This window comes from Furipterus horrens, unplaced genomic scaffold, assembly GCF_987537825.1.
Source record: "Furipterus horrens unplaced genomic scaffold, mFurHor1.1.pri manual_scaffold_11, whole genome shotgun sequence".
NCBI classification, from domain to species: domain Eukaryota; kingdom Metazoa; phylum Chordata; class Mammalia; order Chiroptera; family Furipteridae; genus Furipterus; species Furipterus horrens.
In genome coordinates, this window is record NW_028327181.1 from 63,392,572 (window position 1) to 63,417,694 (window position 25,123).

Sequence of the window (25,123 nt, forward strand, 5' to 3'; positions counted from 1 at the left end):
GATTTAGAATGATAAACATCCGCGGACTTAATGAGAAAAAGGAAATTTTTCTTATTTTAAAACAAATGACAAGTAAACATTTAGAGTACAAAAGCTCAAAATAAAAATGCCCTAAAACAGACTCTAATATTCATAGATATTTAATATGAAGGTATTATTACAAATCAGCAGAAAGAAAAATGGCCACAAATGGTGTTGAAGGGAAAAATCTGAGTTGTACTTGGCACGAAAAAGGGTTATCAAAAGTAGAAATCATGCAGGAAAAGAAAAAAAGAGAAAGAAAAAAAAGTAAAGAAAAACCAACTAGGGTAAATTTGCAATAAAGGAGAGACAACCTAAAGATTAATATTCTTAATATATTAAAAACTCATAAATTAGTAAGAAGTTTTTAAAAACTGTCAAACATGAAAAAAATAGAGAACCAGGAAAAACACTTTAATTTCATTAATGTCAAAGAAATGCACAAAACAATGATATACCATTTTTACCTATTAAAATGATAAAAATTAAAAATATCCACTGTACCTAAGGGTGCTGACATTATCGTACATTGCTTGAAAGTATTTTCATACATTGCAAATTGGCACTATATATCAACATTCATTTAATAAGTTATATCCTTTAATCCAATAATTCTGTCAGATGTCAATCTCCTTAAAAAATAACCAGGGATATAAATAAAGATTTATAAAAATCTTCATCAACAACACTTATAATAAGAAAAAAATGAGAAATGACAAGGTCCAACCATAGGGGATTAATAAAGTAAGTCATGGCTCATCTATACAATAGAATGCTATGAATGAAATGTTTTTAAGGCTATTTTAATGATGTGAAAAAATAACATTAAGTGAAATAAGTGAACTGTACTGAATACTTTTCCCAGTGACATCATAACATTAAGTTAAAGGATATAAAATTCAAATAATGGCCTGCCCTGTTCCCAGAATGCCCTTCCCTGCTCCAAGCCATCCACCCTCCACCAATGCCTCTGAAGCCCTTCTCTGCAGCTCTAAACTACTCCCTACCCCTGCCCACCTTTCTTTGGTTGCTGGATCTTCCTGATAGGGGAACTGAAGAGGTAAAGATTTTAGCTTCAGTTACAGTTGATAGACCTAAGTGATTGATGCATGTGCAAAGCTGTTATTCCAGGAACTGAAATACATGACCCACGTGACTCCAGGAGGTTGACAAACAATTCAACCTTTGTGCTCCCGGGGGTCAGCAAGCAATGGGGTATCTGAGCCCTTGTGTTCCTGGGAGCAAATGCCTGTGACCTGTGAGGCAGATAAAGAACTACTGGTCAGCAGACGAAGAAATGCTAGGAAAATCTAGCTGGACTGCAACTCTTATCTGATTAACCTTTTTCCAAACTCCTTACCTGCCCTTTTCTTCTCCTCAGAAAAAGGTCAGGTTGAGATGAGATGTGAAGATGGTTTTTCGGACATATAACCTGTTATCTTCCCAGATCACCAGCATCTAAATAAAGCACCCATGAAGATTCAATCCTTGTCTCTACTTATTGGTTCTGGTAGTGACAGGCAGCACAAACTTTTCCAGTTTCATTCCCACTGTAAATATTTCTCTGTAGCTCAGTCCCAGAGATAGACGACACTTTTGACAATGTCTTAATCTCCTTAAAGGATAACTTTTCCCCCAATACCCAGCATCCTTCTCTGCTGTTTCAGCCAGCTCTCAGGACACCCAGCTCCGTTACTCTCACCCCTATCTCCATCCCAAAGACTTCCCTTCTTTCCTGCCTTATGATGGGCATTCAATGCATGAATAAGTAAATGATCTAATAGGATAAGTCCAATTCTGATTTTAAAAAAAAACACCAAATTACTGGGTTTAATTACAAATGATATTATAGAATGCTTTTATTTTATTTTCATTACTCTATTCTCACCATATTTTCTACAACAAATACATACCATATATACGTTTCTAATAAGGAGAGAATAAACAAACAGAACTGTACTTTCTCCTCCATTTCATCTGGCCCCTAGGTCTAGATTAGAGTGATTCACTCCTAACCTGGGGTAATAAAAGAAATTCAGTTGTACAGTTTCCACATATTTTGGAAAACACTTAGGACCTACAGTAGATCCAGCCTCAACACAAAATAGCCTCTGGCCACAAAATAGCAGTTCTTGTTTCTGGAATTAAAGATTAACATAGTAACACAATTAAAACAGGTCTCAAAATCTCGTCTGCAAATTGCAGATGAACTCGTAACACAAACCTTCCCAGAGGGCTTACAACACTATTTCACAAAGCTAGCTATGGTCTTACTCCTTTCACAAATGGCCCGCTTGATGCATAGCATGTTTAGCTACAAACATATCTGCTGACTCTCCCTGCAACATTTTCATGGCTCGCCAATATATCTGTCCGCAGTTCTCAGGTCTGCCAAGGGGGTGGTTCAATTCTTCTTTGATGTAATCCATCCAAAGATCTTTCAAGGGAACAAAAAAAATGACCATAAACATACAATTAGATAACTGATGAGGCTTTATTAGGTAAACTTAATTATTTAATACAAATTCAACACAAGTTAATAAAGTTAATAAACTTAACTTCTTGTTATTTCCACAGAACCCTATGTGAAACAATACCTCTCATCATCTTTACACTACGGTATATAAAAACTATTTTTTAAAAGTATTAAACTTCACTTTAATGATGATATAGTCTATATATCTGACAACCTCAAATATACTAAATATTTTAAAGGCAGGATTTTGCTGAATCTCTTTCAGGGTGATACTGACCTCAATGAGCTCACTATAACCTCATTACCAAAACTTGTTTGGGTTAGTAAAAATGCTATTTTCATGCACTCCATCAGAAGGTCTGTTGAAACCTCTTAAGAACTAATGTATCTTTTTAAATGTGAGTTAAACAACTACACATGTCAGGTGTCACGTGACATACCTACACCCAGAAGTACGTTTCACCAGTCCTATAAACGAGGACAATGTAGCAACAGCCAATGACAACTGATGTCGATTAGCCTGACACTACCCCTTTACTGTGATTCCCACTCCTTTTTGTTCTGACCTACATTATTAACCTTTCCCTTAAAAATACATTTTTTAAAGAGAACCAAACCAAGCAAATCTTTCTCTAAGCCAGAGTTAATGCAAGACCCATGGACTCTTGAGCTTGTGTATTTGAAATTTGAAATAAAATTATATCTGCAAGTATTTGTGCCCAAAATGAGGGAAGAAGCAGGGGGGAAATGCAAGTTTTATTCTCAAAGACAACTATGACCCAGAAGAGTTAAGAAACACTCTTCTAACCATACTGATAGGTTACAGACCACACATACAGACTTGTGTGTCTATAACTTAAGTTTACTTACCAGAATCTACAGATCCAAACTCTCTCAAAGCCCTCTCATAATATTCTCTTAAGTTTGGCATCTTGCAGGGTTCCTATCAAAAATAAATAATCAGACAATCTTGCCTCAAAAACCTTAATTTACAATGTAACAAATTCATTTCAACCACTGTTAAGCAGGTATTTGAAGGAGAGGAGGGTGTGGCTTAAGATGAGCACAGCCTGGCTTTCAACTTACCCAGAGAAAAGTTATATGCATTTACATCCAGAGCCAAGTAAATGCTAAACAGTGATAAAAAGCACTTTGCTATATGGTAGCATATAAAAAGCATAATCAATTCTCAGTTGGAGGAACATGGGCAGCTTCACAGAAAAGTGTATCTGAAAGCCCAAAGGGAGGAGTACTATTGAAATAAATAAATGGAGACAGTTTTACTCCCTACAGCTAGGGACTTCTTTCTTTTGAAATATCTGGACTCTAGCACATAGTAGCTATATCCACCTTAAAACTTTTTATATCATGCCAAAGTATATATAAATACTAGTTATATGACCTTCAGCGAATTTTTTAAACCCTCTGATCTTAAAAGCTTCATAACCCATAAAATAAGGATAATGATTTTTCAGAGTAACTGCAAAGATTAAATTAAAATGCTGATTAATTATACACCTAGCCAAATAGCTGGTACTAACTTCATAGTCAAGAAATGTTAATTCTTTACCTCTACTTCCACTTAAATGCATCCTTTTTCATTTTCAAAGCAGATTAACATCTTCAGTTTATAAATCCTTTTGTATAGTCAAATAACTAGTTCCTCGTTCAAATTTCTCTTCACTGACACTATTATTTTATAGAAAGTCAATTTAACCTCCTATCTTAAGCATGCATGAAAATCAGAACCACACTTTTCTAAGGGCTCACAATGTGCATGGCACTGGGCAAACTCCTCTCTGTCCAATAAGCTCTTTGCCTTACAACCCTCGCGCCCCTGCAAAGTATTACGACCTCCTTTCCGGATGAGGATGCCAAGGCCTGGAATTAAGTGACTAGCCCAAGGCACAAAACTATTATGTTATCAACCCAAAGCCTAGCTATTAATTATTATTCTATACTACCTCTTATACTATAGGATAAGAACAGATAATTGACCCACACAATGATCAAAACTAAGAAAACAAGAGTTCAACCTCTAATTTTTCCAAATTCAAATAAAAATAATAAACACCAATCAAAAGGCCAAAATAAAGAAGAAAAAGCAAAACTGAATACTTTGAGAAGGTGTGATTATCACTATGCATAAGTATAATTCTTTTGGAGAACTATCTGGCAATATATAAACAACCATAAAAAATTAGTTTCTCCAGTCCTAGAAATTTATCTCAAGAAGATAATCAAAAGAGAAAAAAAGCTATATAAACAAAATGCTAGCAACACTCTTTGTTTTCATTATCAAAAATCTGGAAACAACCTATATGTAATGGAATAGGAAAATTATGGTTTTAACACTACAACCATTAAAAATGATAACCATGTAAAAACACAGAAAATCTGTTTACAAAAAAAGTTAAAAAGAGAACTTCTATATACAGCACAGAAGTCAGAAATAAAATAGTACAAAACTGTGTGCATATAAGAAAACAAAAAGTTAAAGAAAATAAAAGGAAAAAGAAACATGGTTAGTTGTGTTCCTATGATGGGATTACAGATACATATGGATTTCATGCATTTTCCTCGTTCACATGTCGTTACCCATACCAGAAACATTTACTGAGTGCCTACTCTACCTCACAGCCCAACACAAGAGACAGGCAGGATGCTGTGGAGGCAGGAGCGAGTTTCTCACCCAGCCTGGCAAGGAGGGCTTCCTATAAGAGGTGAAATCTAACTTTTCTATTTTCCAGACTGGCACTTCCTCTTCTTTGCTTGATTACCATTCCTAAACCATCTCCGTGAAAAAAAGAATTACACAAAGGGACCAGAAATTTATCTGGTATTAAAATGAGAGCTTTCTAAACATCAAAATGCCACCATAAATTAGTAACAACCAATACTTTTTCCCAGACAAGAAATGCACAGATAGGACACTTACTTGCTCCTTTTCAAATTGGATCATCTTCCTGAAAAAATCAACTGAAAATGGACGGCTTTCCTGTAAACTAGAAAGAGGGGGCAACTGTTACCTTCCTCCGTGACAGAAAGCCTCTGACACGCCGTGGACATGATACCCGCGCCGGCGCCTCCACAAAGCGCGGTTTAATAAAGCCCGCCTGCAGGCTGTGCAAGGACCGGGCCTGCCATCAGTCCTTTCAACGCTTTCAAACGCCGATGACACTCTTCACCACCCCAAATCCTTTCCCATCCTGTTTTCCTCCTGTTCTTTCTCACTTTCAGAGTCTAAGTTCCCTCTTCTACTATATCTCAAGGTCTTTTGAAGGAGACAAATAATTCCACTGCTAAGAATATATTCTAGGGAAAAAATTCCCAATGTGGATAAATATTTGTGTAGAAATGTTCATCAAAGCAGTATTACTGTGCCAAATAAGTTACTACACATCTACAGAGGGGCATATCATACAGCTATTTTAATAAATGATGTTAATGAAAAATTATTGCCAATAGAGAAAAGGCCAGTCTTAATGTTCACCAACAGAAGTGATAAACAAAATATGATTATAGGATAATCTCACATATGTGAAAGACAAATTTTAATATAATGTATCAACATGGTTTTTCCTCAATGATGGGATTACAATGAATTATTAGTTATCTTTTTTTAATTTTCCAAAATAGGTATAAACTGCTTTTACTGTTCCAAAAAAGAAAAATGAAACTTCTTGAAAAAGTCTCTTAGATTACTTCCTCAGATCCTATCTGTGATACATAAAACCTGGGTATGAGGAGCTGAGCAGAGTGGAGAGAACAGTAACAGTTATGAACATCTGTGAGTACCTTTTAAACACAGCTCTGGTCTTTTTGTAGCCACCACTTCGATAAGCCCAATCCAGGTACTTATCCTTCAGAGTGACTGAGTCAGCACCCTTGACAGCTAGAATAGCTTTCTATAATTAAAAAGAAAAAAGACACAAGCTGTGTGAGGAGATTTATAAATATCAAAACAAATTTTCCCAGAATCATCCCAGGCTGCTCAATTAACAGTGCTTTTAGGAATAGCTGCTACAGAAATAAGCCTGAAGCTAGCCAACTAGTAAAGCTGCCTGCTCCTTCCCCACACCCTACAAGACTTAGAGAACACCGGGCCCACACCTTATAGATGGCTTCGGTGTCTTCTTGGCTGTTGGCACCTTCACTCCACTCTGCCCAAGAAATCCACAATGGCAGACAAACCTGCTCACAAAAGAATAAGTTAGAAAATGGCAGCTTAGCACTACAGTCTGAAAACTAATCACTATAAAGACAGGTTCATCCTAAGATAATCAATACATAAAATACGGATTCATTCCCAGTCTGTCCACACTGTGCCCAACAGAAATGACACGCAAGAACACAGCCTTCTGACCAAGTCCTGTCAATGCTAGTTCCCTTATGCTGGGGAATGCTGCCTACAGTTAACATCATCAATTACCTGCTAATTAATTAAGCAATTAACAACCCATAGCTAGTCAGACCCAGGACTACCCAGCTAACGTCCCTGCTGTTTAGGACCCACAACACAAGTACTAACTATTCAGGCTGAACTCCCTGATCTTCACTCATGTGTGTCTCAGAGGCACACACAAGCTGTAAAATAATTAAGACTTATTTTTCCTGCTTTAACTTCTGGAATACTTTTTTCATACTAATATAGAAGATTCACAGCAAAACTTTAAGGTTTAGTCTTTTCAACTTTAAGGTTCAGAAATACGTGTGTGTTTAAAAATCAGGCTTAAGTTTAGCTTTGGAAGCAAGTGAGAATATTCTATTAATATTTCTCACTCGTAAGATATCTAGATGGGATATAAAATTTTATATAATTAGTCAATTTTCAAAAAAAGAATTAGAAATGGGTCATTAAATGGAACTAAGTTCTTCTACTCCAACCCCTAAGCCATCAGCACAAACGCACTCGAGGGCCAGCTCTCATCAGACAAGTACGCTCCAAATAAGCTTTCGCTGACAGTCTTAAATGGTTTCCCAAACAGTGAAATACACAAGACCCAACTCACAGACCTGGGGCTTCAGGTGCACAAAGGCTTCTTCAAAAAGCATGGCTACATCCGGGCTCTTGGCTTCAATCAGCACCTGCAGCTTCATCTGCCACATCATCACCGAGTCTCTAAACAGCTCAATCCCAGCTACTGCCACCTGCAGAGCTTCCTCGAGGAAGTCTTGATGCAACAGCAACTCAATCTAGGTAAGACAAGGGATCACTGGAAAATTAACTACTGAAAGCTATATTATCTGTATAATGGGGGACAAATGAGGCCATCATTTCAATGGCCTTTCACCATGGCTATCAAACAGGCACAAAGTGCACAATTTGGAATTCCTCCTCCATTCCCTGCTCCTACTTCCAAGGGGTATCAAAAAATAGGAAAGAGGTAAAAAGTAGAGGGCCTAAATCATTTCGACTGAAAATTTAGTTTTTAATAAAATAGTTTCCTACAGTATACTAAAACTCATACCCACTAAACAGAATATAAAAATCAGTAAAGATAAAATCAGTATTTGTGGGTTGGTAAGGAAACAAGTTTATTCACTCAGAGGTGGGCACACTATAAACTTGTACAATTTCTCTGAAGTATAATTTGGCATTATGTAGCAAGAATCATAAAAGCGTCATAACTTAAACTTGAGGATTGTTTTTTAACAAATATGACCCAACAAGTACATGAACAGAAGAAAATCTCATCTGTTCAAAATGCCTGTATCCACACTATCTTAACAGAAGGGAAAAAAAAAGAAACCTAATTATGAAATTGTGGAACAGCAAATAAATGACAGTGTACAATCTATTCATTCAATAAGCATTTGTATTACATACTATCTACCACCCAGTCTCCAGTCCAGCCATCTTAATATCTGCCATGACAGAAAAGGCATCGGAGTACAAAGCAAGAGCACCCAACAAGGTGGCAGTGATGAGAAAGGACTCCAAAAAAGGAAGCACCATTTAGGCTTAAGAAAGAGCAGGCATCAGTCAAGTGAAATCAGAGATCCTAACCAGTATGTACAAGAGACTGCAGGTGATAGCTGGGATGCAAAAGGAAATCAAAGTTCAGAACGGCTGGCAGGGAAGAATATAAGCTGGAGAACTGGTAGATGAGGCTAGAAACACAGGCAGGGGCCAAATTAATGAGACTGAGCAGCTTTATCCAAAGGACAGTGACCAGTCACAGAATAATCTGATAATCAATTTTGAAAGATCACTCTGTGGCAATTAATCTGGAGAAAATGGATGTAAGAATCAGCAAAGCTTCTTAAGTTCAGCGGCAGCATGTTGAGGAACTCTCATTAAAGTCACCAAATGAGTGATTAGGTGGTAGAGTTCAGAAGGGCAACATGAGAGATTTGGAGAGCAGAGGATGTTTCAAATAGCCAGAGTGGTGAATGGCAAAATAAGCAATAATGGACAGAGAGCAGGACTGCCTAGACAATACTCAAAGCAAAGCACATCTGGATATACGGCATGTGACTGTCTTGCCAGCATTCAGTAACTCAAACGAGGGCAGCTGAACTCACCTAGGTCTGGGATTTTGGATAGACAGATGCCATAGTGGGAGAAGGGGACCTCAGTAGTGGTATAATGTAATCAACTAGTATACAGGATATGCATGACTATATGTAAGAAGTATTTTTTAATGTTTTTAGAAGATTTTATTTATCTTAGAGAGAAGAGAAGGGAGACATAAAGGGAGAGAAAGAAACATTGATGTGAGAGAGAAACACCAATCAGTTGCCTCTCGAATGCATCCTGACCAGGGACCAAACCCACAACCCAGGTGTGTGCCCTGACCAGGAATGGAACCAGCAACCTTTTGGTTTGCAGGACGATGCCCAACCAATTGAGCCACACTGGTCGGGGCTAAAAATTATTTTTAAATGTTAATATAAAATAAAATACAAAATGGCAAAACATTAGTTGTAATTACATAAAAATTGTATAATGATATGAATCAGGAGTTATACAAGTTAAAGGCACTAGATAACATAAAGATCTTTGTCCCTGTTAGCCCTACAAAGGTATTTAAATACACTAACACATCCGTTATCCTGTTATACTCTCAACTCTGTGACATGGCAAAAACAAGGCTCACTATCACTATTTTAAAGTTAAGTAAACAAACTCAGAAAGGTTAAGTGATTTGCCCAAGTCACCAAGCTATTAAGTGGCAAAACCTGTTCTAGAACTATATTATATCTTCCACAGGACACTACTCTGGTCTCTTATCACAATCCTTACCCACCCCAGAGGTAGGGATGGATCAACATGCCTCTTACTAAAATGTCAGCTTCTGAAACACAAGGAATACATCTAACTTGTTTTCACTGTACCAATGGTTAGTCTGGGCCGGGCATTTAGATTGAAAACTCAGGAAAGGGATGTTCAGTAAAAAATGGAAGCGTGGACAAACAAAATAAAGCCAAATTGTAACTCCTTGTTGTGAGTGTTTTCTGATACATAACATTCTTCTCTTTACTGGTACAGATTTCACTTTTGACATATGCCAAATACTGACAGCCAAATGTAAATACTCTCTATAGCTATCACACCAAACTTCCAAATGGCCTTAGTCACATAACTACATGTATAAAAACACATGCTACCAACATGAACCAATTAGAATTAAGTACGTTAATTGACAGTGAATGTGTTCATATCCTTACCCACTGCTTGTATAGGAATTCTGGTAGAAGTCTGAGTTCATGTGCCTTCCTGAATGCAGTCATGGTTCTTTCCAGCCTCTGAAATCAGAAAAACGCCTCAGGTCATTACAAAGACCCCCAAAAGGGTCTTTGGCCTCTGACAGGAACAAAAGCACTTTGCACATTTCTGAGAACTGAGGGCAGGGGCTGAGGTGGCTTCACTTATGATTAAAGGAGTTACACAGCCACACCACGCACAGCCCAGGGAGAGAGCACCTCCCAGCCCAGTGGCCAGTGTAAGGGCACAGCAGACTCAGACCTTCAAAATGACAGGTGACTCAAGGAGAAAGCAATTAAGCATGAAGTTCTCGGAAGCTGCCCCAGGCCCCAAAAGAGTCTGTCCTTCTTTCAAAAGACAGTCATTTTCTAGTCAGCCACTACAGCCATGCCCTTACCTTTCTTCTGAGGGACTATTTGTCTTCTTAGCAAACCTTTCCAAGCAGAAGTTGATGTAACACTTCCACATGGCCTCTGAAAAAGCCAGAAAGATCACACAGATCAGATCACCAATTCTCTTAGTTGAATGATCATCATGCATCTTTTAAGGGAGAACTCCTCTGAAAAAAGAGTTTAAACTAACTGGTTTTAAAAAAAAAAGTTATTCTGATTACAGCCAATAAACCATATCAAATACTGGGGGAAAAACAACTGAGTAATGATATAAATATAAAAATGAAAAGCCCATCCATGTTGTATATCCCCTCTACCTTAATACTCCAATATTACAAAATTAGAAAGTAAATCTATATCAGAAGATAATTAAGGAATTATAATTAAACAATCCTCCTAGGTATCATTTCCCATAAATAAATGAACACATATATACCACTACTATCCAGGAAGGTCATAAAAGGCCCATCTTCCACCACCCAGAAAGAGCACGCTGGGAAGCCAGGCGCACTGTAAACTACCAGACGGGTTCCTGAAGCCGATCTCAGTCACGGGAACGGGAGCTTCAGCTTCACGTTCACAAACACTATTGCTTCTATCCCACACCACGGTGAGGTGCAGTCTACCTGTAGGGAGAGTCTTCACCGCCTCTTCGTACACAGCACAGCCCCGCTCCTCCCGCCGGCCCACCTCCTCCGCTCTGGCTTGTTTTGTCACGGGTGGCTCTGCCCCTGGCTGCGAGGGGAGCTCTAATTCCCGCCGCGCCACGTAATCCCAAGTGAGAGGGTCATCTGTGTGCATAGCCTGCAGGCTGAAAAGCAGAGTGCAGGCGTGAGACGTACGGCACAAGACTAAATCAGAATATCAAACAGAGGCAGTTCCCTATGCTCTAAAAATGTACCCAGAACACCCTCGAACAACTCCATTACCATGAACAGGCTCTTCAGATATCCTCACACACACTGTATACTTTTTGTCTATGGATCAGAGTTGTCACACATTTATTAGGTTTCAGAATGTTCCAGAAATCATTCACAAATGTTAACTTTCAAATCAAATCAGCAGGGAGGTGTGACGAGACAATCCTCCTTGAGCCCTGGAGAAATTTATTCTATCCAGGCTCTTCCATTTCTATAATAAAGGCAGAGAAAAAGCAACAACCTAATCTTCTACCAAAACCCTGAAGATGTCAAAAGAGAAAATGGATTCAAGTCCTATTTTATCTCCTGTGAAAGTAAGGGGTACTACCTAAGAGTGAAGTACCCACAGGTAGGCTGCAACTAATTTTCAAACTATGGAATCAGACATTAAAGTATGAAATCACCTGCAGCACTCAACTTAAACATTCATGAGTACAACTCTTAGTTTATGGACAAAAGACATGCCAGCAAAGCAGAAATACAGATTTTTATAAAAGCTGTAAGATGTACTATTTGTTGAATAAAGGCAAACCATTTTCCAAGGAAAGCCATTAAGTGAGTCAACTTTTCCAGGAATATATTTTAAATAGGATTTACTATGATACAATGGCCCTAAAACTTAGCTTTCCTCCAAGGATTTAGTGGGGTATTTTCTTTCCCACTTTCTAAATACCCAACCTCAAACCCTTACCACAAAATAAGAAACGGCCACATTCACCTTTCCAATATTTTACTTACTCTTCATAAATTTCTCTTTGCAGATCTTTGGCAAAGTCAAATAGCTGTGCAATTGAAAGCAGTGACACATGAAACTCTGCACCTAAAATTTTTTAAGTGGGAGAGGGGAGTAAGACTCTCAAGTATCACTTTACTCTGAAAGTACCGCCTTCTTGATGTACTGTAGTTTATTTGTTTTGATTAATAGAACAAAGAACAAAAAAATCACCCACAGTCCCATTACACAAACAAAACAAATATTTTGGAGTATTCCTAAGTACTTGTAGCTTTTAGTCTAAACTTCTTAAAGGCATAAAGGAATGTATTAACTCATCTATTTCTTTTCAATTCCCCACAGCAATTAAGTACTAAATAAAAACTTATTGAAATGTTCAAGTATATCCTAAGGGGCAAAAAGCCTTCTGAAAGAAATAGGATATTATTTCTATAATCCAAGTTTTATACACATTCTAATGGAATTTCTAACATATTTTCATAACTAGCTAAAGGTCTTCTTCATTATAAAGAGATTGTTTCACTTTCCCATCATAAATAAGTTTTCAAAAAATACCTACCTTTAATTATGCTTACAGAATTTTTATAGATGATCCGTGCCAACTCGCCTGTAAGGAGTTCTTCAGGATAATCAAGATTTTCCTAAAGAGTGTCGCATTGCACATAACTTAGCAAGTAGTGTCCGTAAGTAGAAAAAGCACTAGGGTAAATATGAACAGTCCTATGGTGCTGCCATACGACCTCTGGCAAATCCCGTCTCTCTCTGGGCCAGTTCCCTCACTTGCAAAGTGCGTACTTGAACAAGACCACTGATCTTCAAACTCTGTTCTCTCGGGCTCCTGGAGTGGTAGCAGGATCACTCTGCTTAAGATCTCACTCTCCATTTCGACCAAAATAGGTCAACTTTCACATGCCCTGTTGACCCTTCTGTGTACAACTTCATTTGTATAAAAAATTTCAGAACTGGAAACCACAGTAACAGATGAAAGCAAAGTTGCTTTTTCAGTTCTAACATTCTAAAACTTTTTTTTAAACTATTCCGTCACATAAAAAATTATATAAATAAGACTAGAATTCCCCACCTATCTCCAACTCCTTCAACCCATTAATAAGTCATTTCATGAAATCATAAAAGCATAAAAGAGTAGCATTTGACCATTCCATCAGTAATAATTTTGAGAACCACTTCAATTAGTCCAAATGTCTACTTCTAAAGCACAAATTCCATTTTATTTCTAAGCCCATTTTATTAAGTCAACTCTAGACTCATCTTAAAGTCTCAAAATATAGCATTAAATTGGAAAGAAAACTATGTAAAGAGTTTCTCTTACTCCTAAGCAGACTCAAAGCACTATACATTAATAAGTGACAATATATTAGGATCTTACCATATTCATTTTGGCTTTTTCAAACTCTTGCTTTTCCTTCCTCAATTTCTCAGCATGCATCAGCTCCATCCTAAAGTACTACAGAAGGGAAAAGATGAACTGAAAAGCTTGGGAGATAGTTTTTTAAATCAGAAACACATAAGATGCCATTTTTTACCCATAATTACTGGATCTGGAAGTTGGGGGGGGAGTGGTATATTTGTTATGAAACTAGCTGACACTGACAAGAAGGGAGATCTCTGTGATCATGGAACATTTCTATATTTTTATTGCAGTGGCTACACAAATCTACACATGTGGAAAAAAACAGAACCATATGCACTTTATACCAATGTTAATTTCCTGGCTTTGATATTATACTGTAATTTTATAAAATGTAACCATCAGGGAAAACTGAGTAAATGGTACACAGGACCTCACTGTATTATGTTTCTAACTTCCTGGGAATCCATAATTATTTTGAAGTAAAAATCTATGGTAAATATGTAATATCAGGTATATAAAGCAAAACTAATGCATGATTAACATGTACTGTAAAGATGACTTATCCATAAGTTTTAATACTCTGAATTCTCTGTTATAAGACATATTAAAATGACATGGTTTTAAAAAGTACTTAGCCCTGGCTGGTGTGGCTCAGTTGGTTGGAGCATCACCCAATGAACCGAAGGGTTCACAGGTTTGATTCCTGGTTGGGGCACATACGTAGGCTGCAGGTTCAGTCCCCAGCTGGGGCACATACGAGAGGCAACCGATCGGTCTACCTCTCTCTCAGCTATGTGTCTCTCCCTCTCTTCCCCCCATCTCTAAAAATCAATAATCAATGTCCTCAGGTGAGGAATTTTTTTTAAAAAGCTTGCTACAAATTTTCATATCACACAATTATCACTATGTGAAAAATTTTGCACAGGAAAAAAAATGTACCATATTATTAATAACATTTGTCCTCAATCAAACTTATTCCCTCTCAGGGCTTTTGCTTTTCTGATTTTTTTCTCCAAGATTTTCTACAAACACCTTACTTTGCTAGTGTTAAGTAAAAATACTTAGGGTTTTTTTTTTAAATGTGACTATTAGAACAGATAATGTTCATCAGTTTCTCAAAATGTGACTTGGGGCTACACAGGGGTTCTTGACACCCCTTCAGGGGGTCGGCAAGGTCAAAATTACTTGCATAATAATACTAACAAGAGTCTTTGCTCTTGTTAAGAGTTTAAAGTTTTTCAGAGGCTCTATGATGGGTCCTATCACCCATACTGAATGCAAAAGGAGATCTGAGGCCCTGGCCAAGCAGCTCAGTTGATTAGAACACCGTCCTGATACACTAAGGTTGCATGTTCAATCACTGGTCAGAGCACATGCAAGAAGCAACCAATGAACACATGAGTATGTGGAATAACAAATCAATGCCTCTCACCCTCTCAAATCAATAAACAATAATTTTAACAAAAGGAGATCTGAGAATCCAGCTGTCCTCTATTAAGTCAGATATTCAAGAGATTAACAAAAATGTGTAATAATGCCATTCTTTTTAAACTGTTTTAGAAGAGCAACTTTCATTTAAAAATAACTAATCTACATTAACAAATCATGAGTTTATTATTTTTAAATAAGTATTTTTAATTTCTTGGTTTTAATTTTCAATAAAATAAAAACTTATAGCTATAACCCATATAAACAAAAGAACTTTGAGTTCCTCAGTAATTTAAGATTGAAAGAAGACCAAGTTTGAACACCATCATTATATTATAGATCAATACATACAAACATGGAACTATATTCATGCTGTATTAGGTAAAAATACAGAATACAATAATACATAGTAGAATCCCACTTTTCAGAAATAAAACCTGTTTTAAATATTTGTGATAGGCATAATGTATGGATGATAAGATATAAGTACTTTTTCTGTTACTTTTTCATGAACTGTTTTTTCTGAACTATTTTTAATAAACAAATTATAGCCCTGACTGGTGTGGCTCAGTGGATTGAGCACCAGCCTGAGAACCAAAGGGTTGCCAGTTCTATTCCCAGTCAGAGCACATGCCTGGGTTGCAGGCCAGGTCCCCAGTTGGGGGAGTGCAAGAGGCATCCACACACTGATGTTTCTCTCCCTCCTTCTCTTTCCCTTCCCCTCTCTCTAAAAATAAATAAAAATAAAATCTTTAAAAATAAATAAATAAAATAAAATCTTTTAAAAAATAACTAAGTTCTAATTACTTTTGATAAGAAAAAGCAATAAATCTACTACCATTTTGGAAAATACAAATATAAGCATTCATGAAAGCCTCCAAAAAAAACATATAAAATAAGAGCAGTATAGAATAACCCTCTAACAACAGGAGGATTGAGTCTTACAATAGTTCCTCAATAAGAATAATAAAGCCAACAAAGAAATGTCTAACAGAATATGAAAAAAACAAAGGGATGCAAGACAATAATATAAAACATTGTTAAATTACTACCTGACCAAATATATGGTTGGGACACCTATAATACCAATTAGCATGAAAACCCGTATCTTTTTCCCCTCAGCACACAGGCTTAACTTTTCATTTGAAGACTAAACAGCAATTTCTCCCTTATTCTGAAAAAAGGGTGTAGTTTCCAGTAATACACCATTTCCAGCATTTGCTTGGTTTTCTTTCAGCAAAAGTATGGTCATCAATGTTCTAGTGTACCCCCTCCACGGGGGAATAAGTCTACCAAGAGGGGAAAGAAGTACTTATCTCAAGAAAGAGAGACAAAGAGAATGAGAAGAAAATTGGGGGGGTAGGGGGAAAGCGGAGAAGCCAAATGGGGTATAGGGAGGGCTGGAAGGTAAGGAAGGAAAGGAGGGAAAGAGAAAGGGACAAAGGAGTAAGAAAAAAATTAGAACAACGGTATGAAGATGGCTGAACCCTGGCCCTCCAATTTAAAAAAGGGAAGGCCCAGTTCCCTACCCCTCCCAACCGTAATGGGCAGGTAGGCGTTCTAATCTCTCACTAAGAACCTGGAAGATGCACATGGTCAAAACCTACCACTGGCCAAAAAATACCTTCCTGGCCCCGTTTCTACAGCAGCTCCCTGCTAATTCCTAGCCTTTGCAATTCAAAGTCTTTTTTCACTTAAAGAATATGTGTTTCCAGAGGATCAAACTGAGACATCATTCTGCCATGTTATGTACACACACACTCACATCTTGATAAAGTTTTGGGCACTGGGGATGAAAGCGCAGAGCTCGAAGAAAAAGCTGTCTTGCACTTTCTGAAGACAAGCGATCTTCCATTTCCCATTTGGCCGCCATAATCCACAAAGCTATAAATGAAAAACATCATACTGCATTTTAATAAATTAATCAACTCAGGCAAAAAAAAGGCCAATGCTCCAATTTTAATGCTTAAAAGAATTTCTTAATCCCATCAAGAGGAAGGAAATGGGGAGAAGAAATTTGTAATAGTTATCTGTAAAATACTGTTGCTTTATCTAAAATTACATGAGTATCATAAAGGAAATAGGTAAATGTTAACATCTGAAAGTACTTATTATGTGCCTATTACTGTTTCATCAGATCTAAGGTCAACATCATTTTAAGTCACATACAAATTTTAAGTGTTAAAATGCTGGAAAAAATTGTGCATCTTAGAATCAATCAACTAAAATTATTTTGCTCTTTTCTCTATAGAGTAACGTATAAATTTTTTTAATGGCTCACAATTTGAAAAACAAAATTTTATTATACCTACTGGAAATAAAAACTTTAAAAAAAAAATCTTTTGTCCTTCTACATGGGAAATTAACCTTGAGTTAGCATTCTAACCATTTCCCTAGAAACTTAATAAAGGTGAGCTATGTTACTAGGCAAGATTGTGATTGTTTTTGGTAAAAATGACCTACAACTGGCAACTACATCAGGACTAGGAGGAGGACTATAAATGGTAGAGGGCCACTGCTTTGGGCTTTCTTGAGCAAGTGATTCCTGAAATTGAGCACGGTCCTCCCTAGGATCCCTGGAAGCTATGCTCATCCAGGTCTTCTAAGGCAGAGGGGCTCCTCTACTCACTCTTTCCCTCACACCTGAACTGTTACTAGCCTCCGAGATGCTAAGAGTATCCTCCTGAAGAAATGCACTTAAAGCTGTCCTGCTGCAGTCTTCTGAATAAACTGGTGCCAAATGTAGCCTATAAGTCTTCTGTATTGTAAAATGTCTGGTTGAGCCGAATACTTGAGAAAAGACACTGGAGCACCTCCACTGTAAAATCATGTGCCATTCACACAATATACACAAAGAGAAGTCTTTCTCTTACAACACATGAGCACCTACTCTGTGCCAGGCACTCTTGTAAAATCTACATTTATCTTTTCCCCTGTTAAGTTTCTGAAATCCCTTACATATGACTGCCTTCAAATAGAATGTCCCTCAAAGGACCAAAGAGTTTCTTTAAGCATTAACTGAAGCAGAAGCACATTCCTACATGCCCACACATATAATATCTGGCACATTAACTAGTATATGATAGACAGGGATGAACACACACCAGCTATTCAGGAACCAAATCTGCTGAGGCCAAGTGCCTAAGCTCAGGTTCACAAAATAAATTCTTTTAGGTTTATGAAGCAAAGTAAATTCCAAAACAGTATTGAGTCTACCTAAAAGGTAGGAAAAGAACTGACAAGGATTTCACCATACCTGGCTTGTTTGAATGAATGGCCAACATGGCAGAGAATACCCTGCTAAGTTGAGGTTTGGAAGCCTGAAAAGAAAAAGAAAAATTGCACTTCCTACACAGCAAATCACTGTTACTACTCTCTAAGTGATCTGTCCCGTACCATTACCAACTGTAAAATCCAGTGGGGCAAGATCTGCTACTGCCAGGGACATAGAAACACATACAGACACAGCTTTCTTCTACCTAAAGCTCACTATATAAACATTCTAAATATCAAAAAAGTTCTCAACTTTAATGAACAAAATACACATCAAGATAATTTTCTTTTCTACTGAAGTAAAAGCCACCGACTCATTCAGATATGCAAATGTTGTTACTCTGACAGTCAGCCTCCTTGGGTTCTTTTTCCATTTGTTAACCCTACGCCTTTGAAGAAAACTCAGAATTTAGTAATCAAGCATGGGACTTAAAAGGCCAACTAAACAAAAGAAGGAAAGGGAGTATGACACAGCTCCCCAAATACTCACCCATTTCTTACAAAAGACTACATAGGATAGCCAAAGTTGAACATCATCCTGCAAGAAAAGAAATGCAGTAAGCTCCCTGAGTTTGAACTTTATATATAACACATACACCTAAACAGAAGCAGATTTCAGAATATCTACTGTGTTACAACAGCCCTCAGCCTATTAGGCCTTAGGTCTCTTAACCACAATAACTCAGTCTGTTCCCTACTCCCCCCTACCATGCTCCAAGACAAAATCTGTTGTCTATCCAATTTGTTCAATGCAGCTTGTACATGGCCTCGATCAAGGGAAGCAACCCAAAATTTGTCATTCCTAGTAATCTAATGTACTTCCCATATAATATGTCCCAGTTCCAGAGCCAAATGTGAAGAAAATCAAGTTACTAAGGTACTGCCCCTATTCTAACCATTTATCATCCACAGCCAAGACTTTGGTATACTTTAGATACATACAAACAAATCCCAGACAATTTTCTGATCATTACTTATGTAGCAAACCCAGTTTTCAGCACCATCCTCACAGAATAAATATAAGGTAATTAGATCAATTTTCTTAATGGTTTGATAAGTGGTTTCAAGTAATGACATCATCGTCAGAATAAGTATTGAGTCCCAGCTGTTGTGGCTCAATGGATTGAGTGCCAGGTTGAGAACCAAAGGGTCACTATTCGATTCCCAGTCAGGGCACATGCCTGGGTTGAGGGCCAGGTCCCCCAGTTGGGGGCATGGGATAGGAAACCACACACTGATGTTCCTCACCCTCTCTTTCTCCCTCCCTTCCCCTCTCTCTAAAAATAAATAAAATCTTTAAAATAAAAAGAGTACGTATTGAGACACAAAAGACAAGAACAGACAACCATACATTTGACTATCCAAGTCATAAATGCGTAATACATATCTTCACATCTCTTAAGAGTTAAGGAAGCTCTGATCACTTACTTTCCACTTTGCTGAAGCACGTCGGAAGACACCCTGCACCCGGTGTACAATAGAACTCTCAATCTCATCCTTCTTAAATGAATACCCAATGCGCTAAAAATAAACATAAAAAACAAAGCCTCAGTTTAATTACATTTATCCAAAGTGGCATTCCTACCTGATCATTAAACAGTAATGACAGAAAAAGCGAATAATTACAAATATCTATTATGCATACACCAGCATTGCAATTCATCAATGCCAACTGCTTCCCAAACCCAAGATCTAGCTATAGAGCCATCCTATTTCATTCTATATACTTTTCCAACTTCCAGAAAATCATCTACTTACAGTTCTCCTTCTCTGGATCAAGTTCAAGAGATTAATTTCATACTATGGAAGAAAAAGAAAAAAAGAGAAAAACAAGGAAAATCATATCCTTTCACATGCACAGAAAATACATTTAGTTAAAATCATAAAGTAAATAAAATTAAGATTATAAAACAGAACATAATTTGCTGTGAAGAAGGATAATCTGCCCTGGCTGGTGTGGCTCAGTGGACTGAGTGCAGGCCTGCAAACCAAAAGGTCACCAGTTCAATTCCCCACCAGGGCACATGCCTGGGTTGAAAGCCAGATCCCTAGCTGGGGGCGTACGAGAGGCAGCTGATTTACAGATGTAGCCATTGCACACCGATCTATGTTTCTCTCCCTCTCTTTCTCCCCCCCTTCTCCTCTCTCTAAAAATGAGTAAATTTTTTTTAAAGCATAATCTACAGTAAATGTCTAGCATTCACTGAAAATTCACCTTACATTTGCAGAATTCAAAAATACAGTACATACATTAGCAAGCATATAAACATCTTAGCTACAAAGAAAGCATTTTACTAAAATCAAAAGACATAAGGTTTATAACATCAAGCTAACTTCCTGGTCTATAACAGTGTATTTAAACTTCTAGCAATTAACCTTTCAAAAAGTTTAGCTGATGCACAACCAAATAAAACAAATAGGTTTGTACCAGCTGAAAAAGAATGCATAATTGGCTCTCTACTCTCCACTAAAGAACCGCTTAGAACCTCTAAGGCTCTCTAAAACCCACTACTATACAATTCCTCTCCATGCCTTGGCTTAAAGATTATTACAGGCTGAAAGCTCAGAAACTCACAAGATTGCATGCTTTAATGAAATATTTCAAGCACATGGAATACTCATGTAGCTAGCTACATCAAAGTCTACATTTGCTATATTTGCTTCAAATCTTATTTAAAAGAAAATATTCAAATAAGACTATGTACCACATCTGATTCCACTCTTCTCCCTCCACAGAGGAAATGACTATCTTGATGTAACTGTTTATCACTCCCAAGCATGACTTTGGACTTTATTAAAATGCTGTCTTGAATGCTTTCAAACTTTACATAAATGGTATCATATTGTACCCATCTTGCATATTTTTACTCAGCATCAAATTTAGATATATCCCTACTGACACATGAAATTGCGGTCCATTCATTTTAACTGCTACACAGTATTTCATTGTATGAATGTGCAATTTACCTGTCCTTTCTGGTGATGTATATTTGTTTCCAATTTTTCTATTACGAAAAGTTATAACTGATATTCCTGTACATATCGTCTTGTGGACATATCCAGGAACTTTTCCAGGGTGTACACTGACATCCACCACTAATAAGACATCCACCACTAATACATAAGCTCTTCACGTCAATGACTTTTGTCTGCTTAATTTATTATTGTAGCTCTACTGGATTGAATCAGTGCCATGTAGAGAGTAGGTACTCAATATTTACTCTATGGCTAAAAGAATGAAATTGCTGGGTCAGAGTAGATGTATTTTCAACTTTATGGAATATTACCAAGTTGCTCTCCAAGTAGTTGTGCCTATCATATACTTACAATATCAGTCTTTAAAAACATTTGCTAATATGATGGATATAAAGTAGTACTGCACCCTGGTTTTAATCTATATTTACCTGATTACTAATGAGGCTAACAGCTTTTCATAAATTGCCCAACAAATGATGTCTCCCCTTTGAAAATTGGATGTTCACATTTTTCCAGCTCTTTCCGTCTTCTTTCTAGTTTTTTGTCATTTTCTTCTTGATTTGTATACCTTTATATAATCTAGATCTTAATTACATATTCCAAAATTTTCTCCCATATTGTGGCTTGTCTTTTCACATTATTTATGGTATCTTGTCTGCACAGCGATTTTTACTTTTAACAGGCAAGTAATTTTTCTCAGTTTCATTTAATAACTCTTCCCCTACCTAAAATCATTCTTTCATAGTTTTTGCAGATTTAAAGTCCCTCCCCCACATTTAGCTTGCCAATTCAGCAGGAATTTATTTTTGTGTACTATGTGAGGAAGAGACCTAATTTTTTTTAATGTAGGTAACCAGTAACTCATTGATTTAAAATGCCACTTATACCTTATAGCAAATTTACATGGTTCTGTGCAAGTGTGGGGGGAGGTGGGTGGTAATATATATGAGTGTTTAATCGTGGTTTTAATCTAACCCACACAAAACTTTTAAATATTTGAAGAGTGAAATGATTTGCCACTTCTTAAGTCTCAAGGTTAAACATCTCTATTTTCTTCAACAATTCCTCCTAGAACGAGGTTTCTATCCTGGCTGCCTTCCAACCAACCTCTCAGAGTCCTTCTTAAAATGTAGCCTTGAGTCTCAAACACTGCGCCAGGCATGGTCTGATAAGCGCAGAACAGTCTTTTTCAAACCAGCATCTTCTGAGTGCTTACTGTTTGCAATGTTCTCCGCTCAGCTACCTTGTTCATGTAATCAGTTAGATTATATTTTTTGACATAATATGCTCATTGAATAAGCAATCTACTATGAGCCCTAGGACTTCTTCCAAATACAAGACTCTTAACCAGGTTTCCTATATCGTTAGTTGTTTTTAACCTAAGCTTAGAGCCTTTAGTCTTAAAACATTCCATCTTGTTATTGGGTTCTTTATGAATCCTGCTTTTGTCATCCAACATACAAGCCATTCTCTCCCACCTGAAAATAGGTCTAGCACATGTATTTTACCTTCACTCAAGTCTTCCATTCACTTACAGGACTGAAGAATCTTGCAGCATACTTCTTTCTAAGCTGACAGACTTACAGACACCTAAGTATTAACTTTCCAACCAGCTACTATCATCAAACTCACTCTCCTTTATTGTTCCCCACACAAGGTGGTCTGTCAAATCTCTTGCTGAAATCCTGACATATGTCTTTGGCAGTCTCTGATCCATTAACCCCATAAAAGAAAAGAAAAAATAAGTTCAGTTTGCCAAGGACTATAAAGCCTTAATGGAGCAATGCTATTCCCAGACCACCTGTTTTTGTCCATAAGTTACCTTTCTAATGACCAGTTCCAGAAGTTTGTTGAAAATTGACATCAAGCTGGTCATTCTATTATTAATTTAAAATGTGTGAGATTAAAAGATAGTGAAATTATTCACTTACTTGAACATAATTGACAAAGTCTTCCTTACAAAGAGCTCTTCGCTGTATTTTGTATTCGAGATTCGAAGCTTTCTTAATGATAGCCCTGAGGAGAAAGCCAATTAAAGTGCAACACTTACAAAAAACAAGACTTAAATAACTTTGGGGTTTTTGTTAAGTTTCTAAATTTTTTTATGTATTTAAAATATATTTACCAAAGCATATAATTCCCAAATAATTATTCTTCATAACCAAATATTCTCTTACAGGACCACTTCAGTGTTCTTAAAGGCATCAGAATATTTTAAAATTTTCATGAAAATTACCTTAATCAATTGCCAGGACGATTAACAGTCCCACCAGCAAAGCAAATAATCTTAAGTACTTTACATTTTTTACATATAGTATCAATAAAGATTCCTCCAAATTCAGGTCACTTAAACTTTAATAAGTTCTTAAATTCCTCTTGCTTTGGAGTTTCCAACATGAAAATTTTTTTAAAAACTTTACATTGTCTCTACCTAAAAAAATTTATTATATCTACAAAGGACTTATGGGAGAAGATTCACTGTATTTAGCTAAGGAATGAACACACAACACGTGCATATAAGGGGAATTTAATACAAGATATGCAAGACCGATAATTGTCTCTAGTTAATTAAAACAATAACATTTACTGAGTCCTTATTAAGACTTCACATAGATATGTTGCGTTTCATTAACAATGTTTAAGGATCCCAGTCACATTACTACATTCAGTCATTGTAAAATTAAGAAATAGTGGTGGAAAATCATTTAAAACTATTAAACTTAACTTTAACAAATTACTGAATGCCAACTCTGTGCCAGATACTGCTGACTGAGCCCTAGGGTAGAATACGAAACTGAAGTAAATGGTCCCCGTCTTCAAGTCTTGTTAGACTGATCTACTCCGGGGCTCCCCTCGGCCCTCTCTTCGTATCTCTAGAGCAGTACACTCTACTATAAACAACTGCGAGTACACCACACTGCAGTCAAAACGCTTAATTCATCTGTCTCCCCCACCATACACAAGGCGCTTTAGCTCCTGATGGGAAGGGTTCCTGGTTTTATCACCTTTATAGCCCCCAGACCTGGCTCCAATGAAGAGCTGTCAGTAAGTTTGGTGGGACGGATAACTTTGCAATAAAGAGAAATTAACTCTAGGCATCATCAAATATCAGAAATAAGCTTCCGCCGCGTGAAGAAAAATAAACAAAATTCAAGCGGTTCCCCATCCCTGCCCCCGCCACACACACTCGCCGCAACCTCCTCTCTGCCCTCCCCAGCCATTCCTCTTCCTCAGCTCACTTAATCTCTGCATGACTGAACAGTCCAACGCGTTCCAGCTGTTCCAATTCGGGAAGTCGATCTTCTATCCGTTCCTGAATTATCTCCGCCATGAGGGCCAAACTCTAGAACCTCAGAGAGGTTGCCAATAGCCAACACACACTTGTAGCGCCCACCTTCTATTCCGGAGACCCAGCCCTAACGCTCGCACGTGCTGGCGTAACGTGAGCTCTAGGTCCCGCCTTTTCCGCTTCCGCCGCCGGAGAAGGCCCTCTGGCCCCCGCGGCCGCGGTCTCCTCCCTGGGGCTGATTGTGGCATTGCAGCGAGGGACCCTCCCGCACAGGAGGGCTCCAGTGGACTGGAGTGGACGGGCGGGGCTAGGGCGGAGCTGGGCGGGGCTAGGGCGGGGCTAGGGCGGGGCTAGGGTGAGGCGGGGTAAATCCACCCGAGGCTAGACGTCGGCGGAGTTGGAAAAAAGCGGTCTGCAAGAGTTACCTGGGAAAGATGTCAAAGGCATTGTCTCCTTTTGTTACGCTCACTCCCACATCCTTGCTTTCCGACAGCAATAACTGCCAGCCCCCCCCAAAAGAAGCAACGGAGAA

The 25,123-nt window shown here is 37.6% G+C and overlaps 1 protein-coding gene across 1 annotated transcript; it reads right to left on the bottom strand.

Moving 5' to 3' along the window:
• Nucleotides 1-1,865: 1,865 nt before the first annotated feature.
• Nucleotides 1,866-24,745, bottom strand: LOC149998008 (U3 small nucleolar RNA-associated protein 6 homolog). The gene is made up of 19 exons (XM_090292227.1): nucleotides 24,542-24,745; nucleotides 23,234-23,318; nucleotides 20,085-20,126; nucleotides 19,755-19,847; nucleotides 18,817-18,864; nucleotides 18,310-18,373; nucleotides 16,819-16,937; nucleotides 13,641-13,718; nucleotides 12,813-12,894; nucleotides 12,259-12,340; nucleotides 11,227-11,411; nucleotides 10,606-10,681; nucleotides 10,172-10,247; nucleotides 7,514-7,693; nucleotides 6,611-6,691; nucleotides 6,296-6,405; nucleotides 5,436-5,502; nucleotides 3,368-3,440; nucleotides 1,866-2,458 (listed from the first exon to the last, which is right to left on the bottom strand). The coding sequence occupies exons 1-19, from the start codon at nucleotides 24,631-24,633 to the stop codon at nucleotides 2,301-2,303; spliced, it is 1,791 nt and encodes a 596-aa protein (XP_090148353.1). The 5' UTR covers nucleotides 24,634-24,745; the 3' UTR covers nucleotides 1,866-2,300.
• Nucleotides 24,746-25,123: the final 378 nt, after the last annotated feature.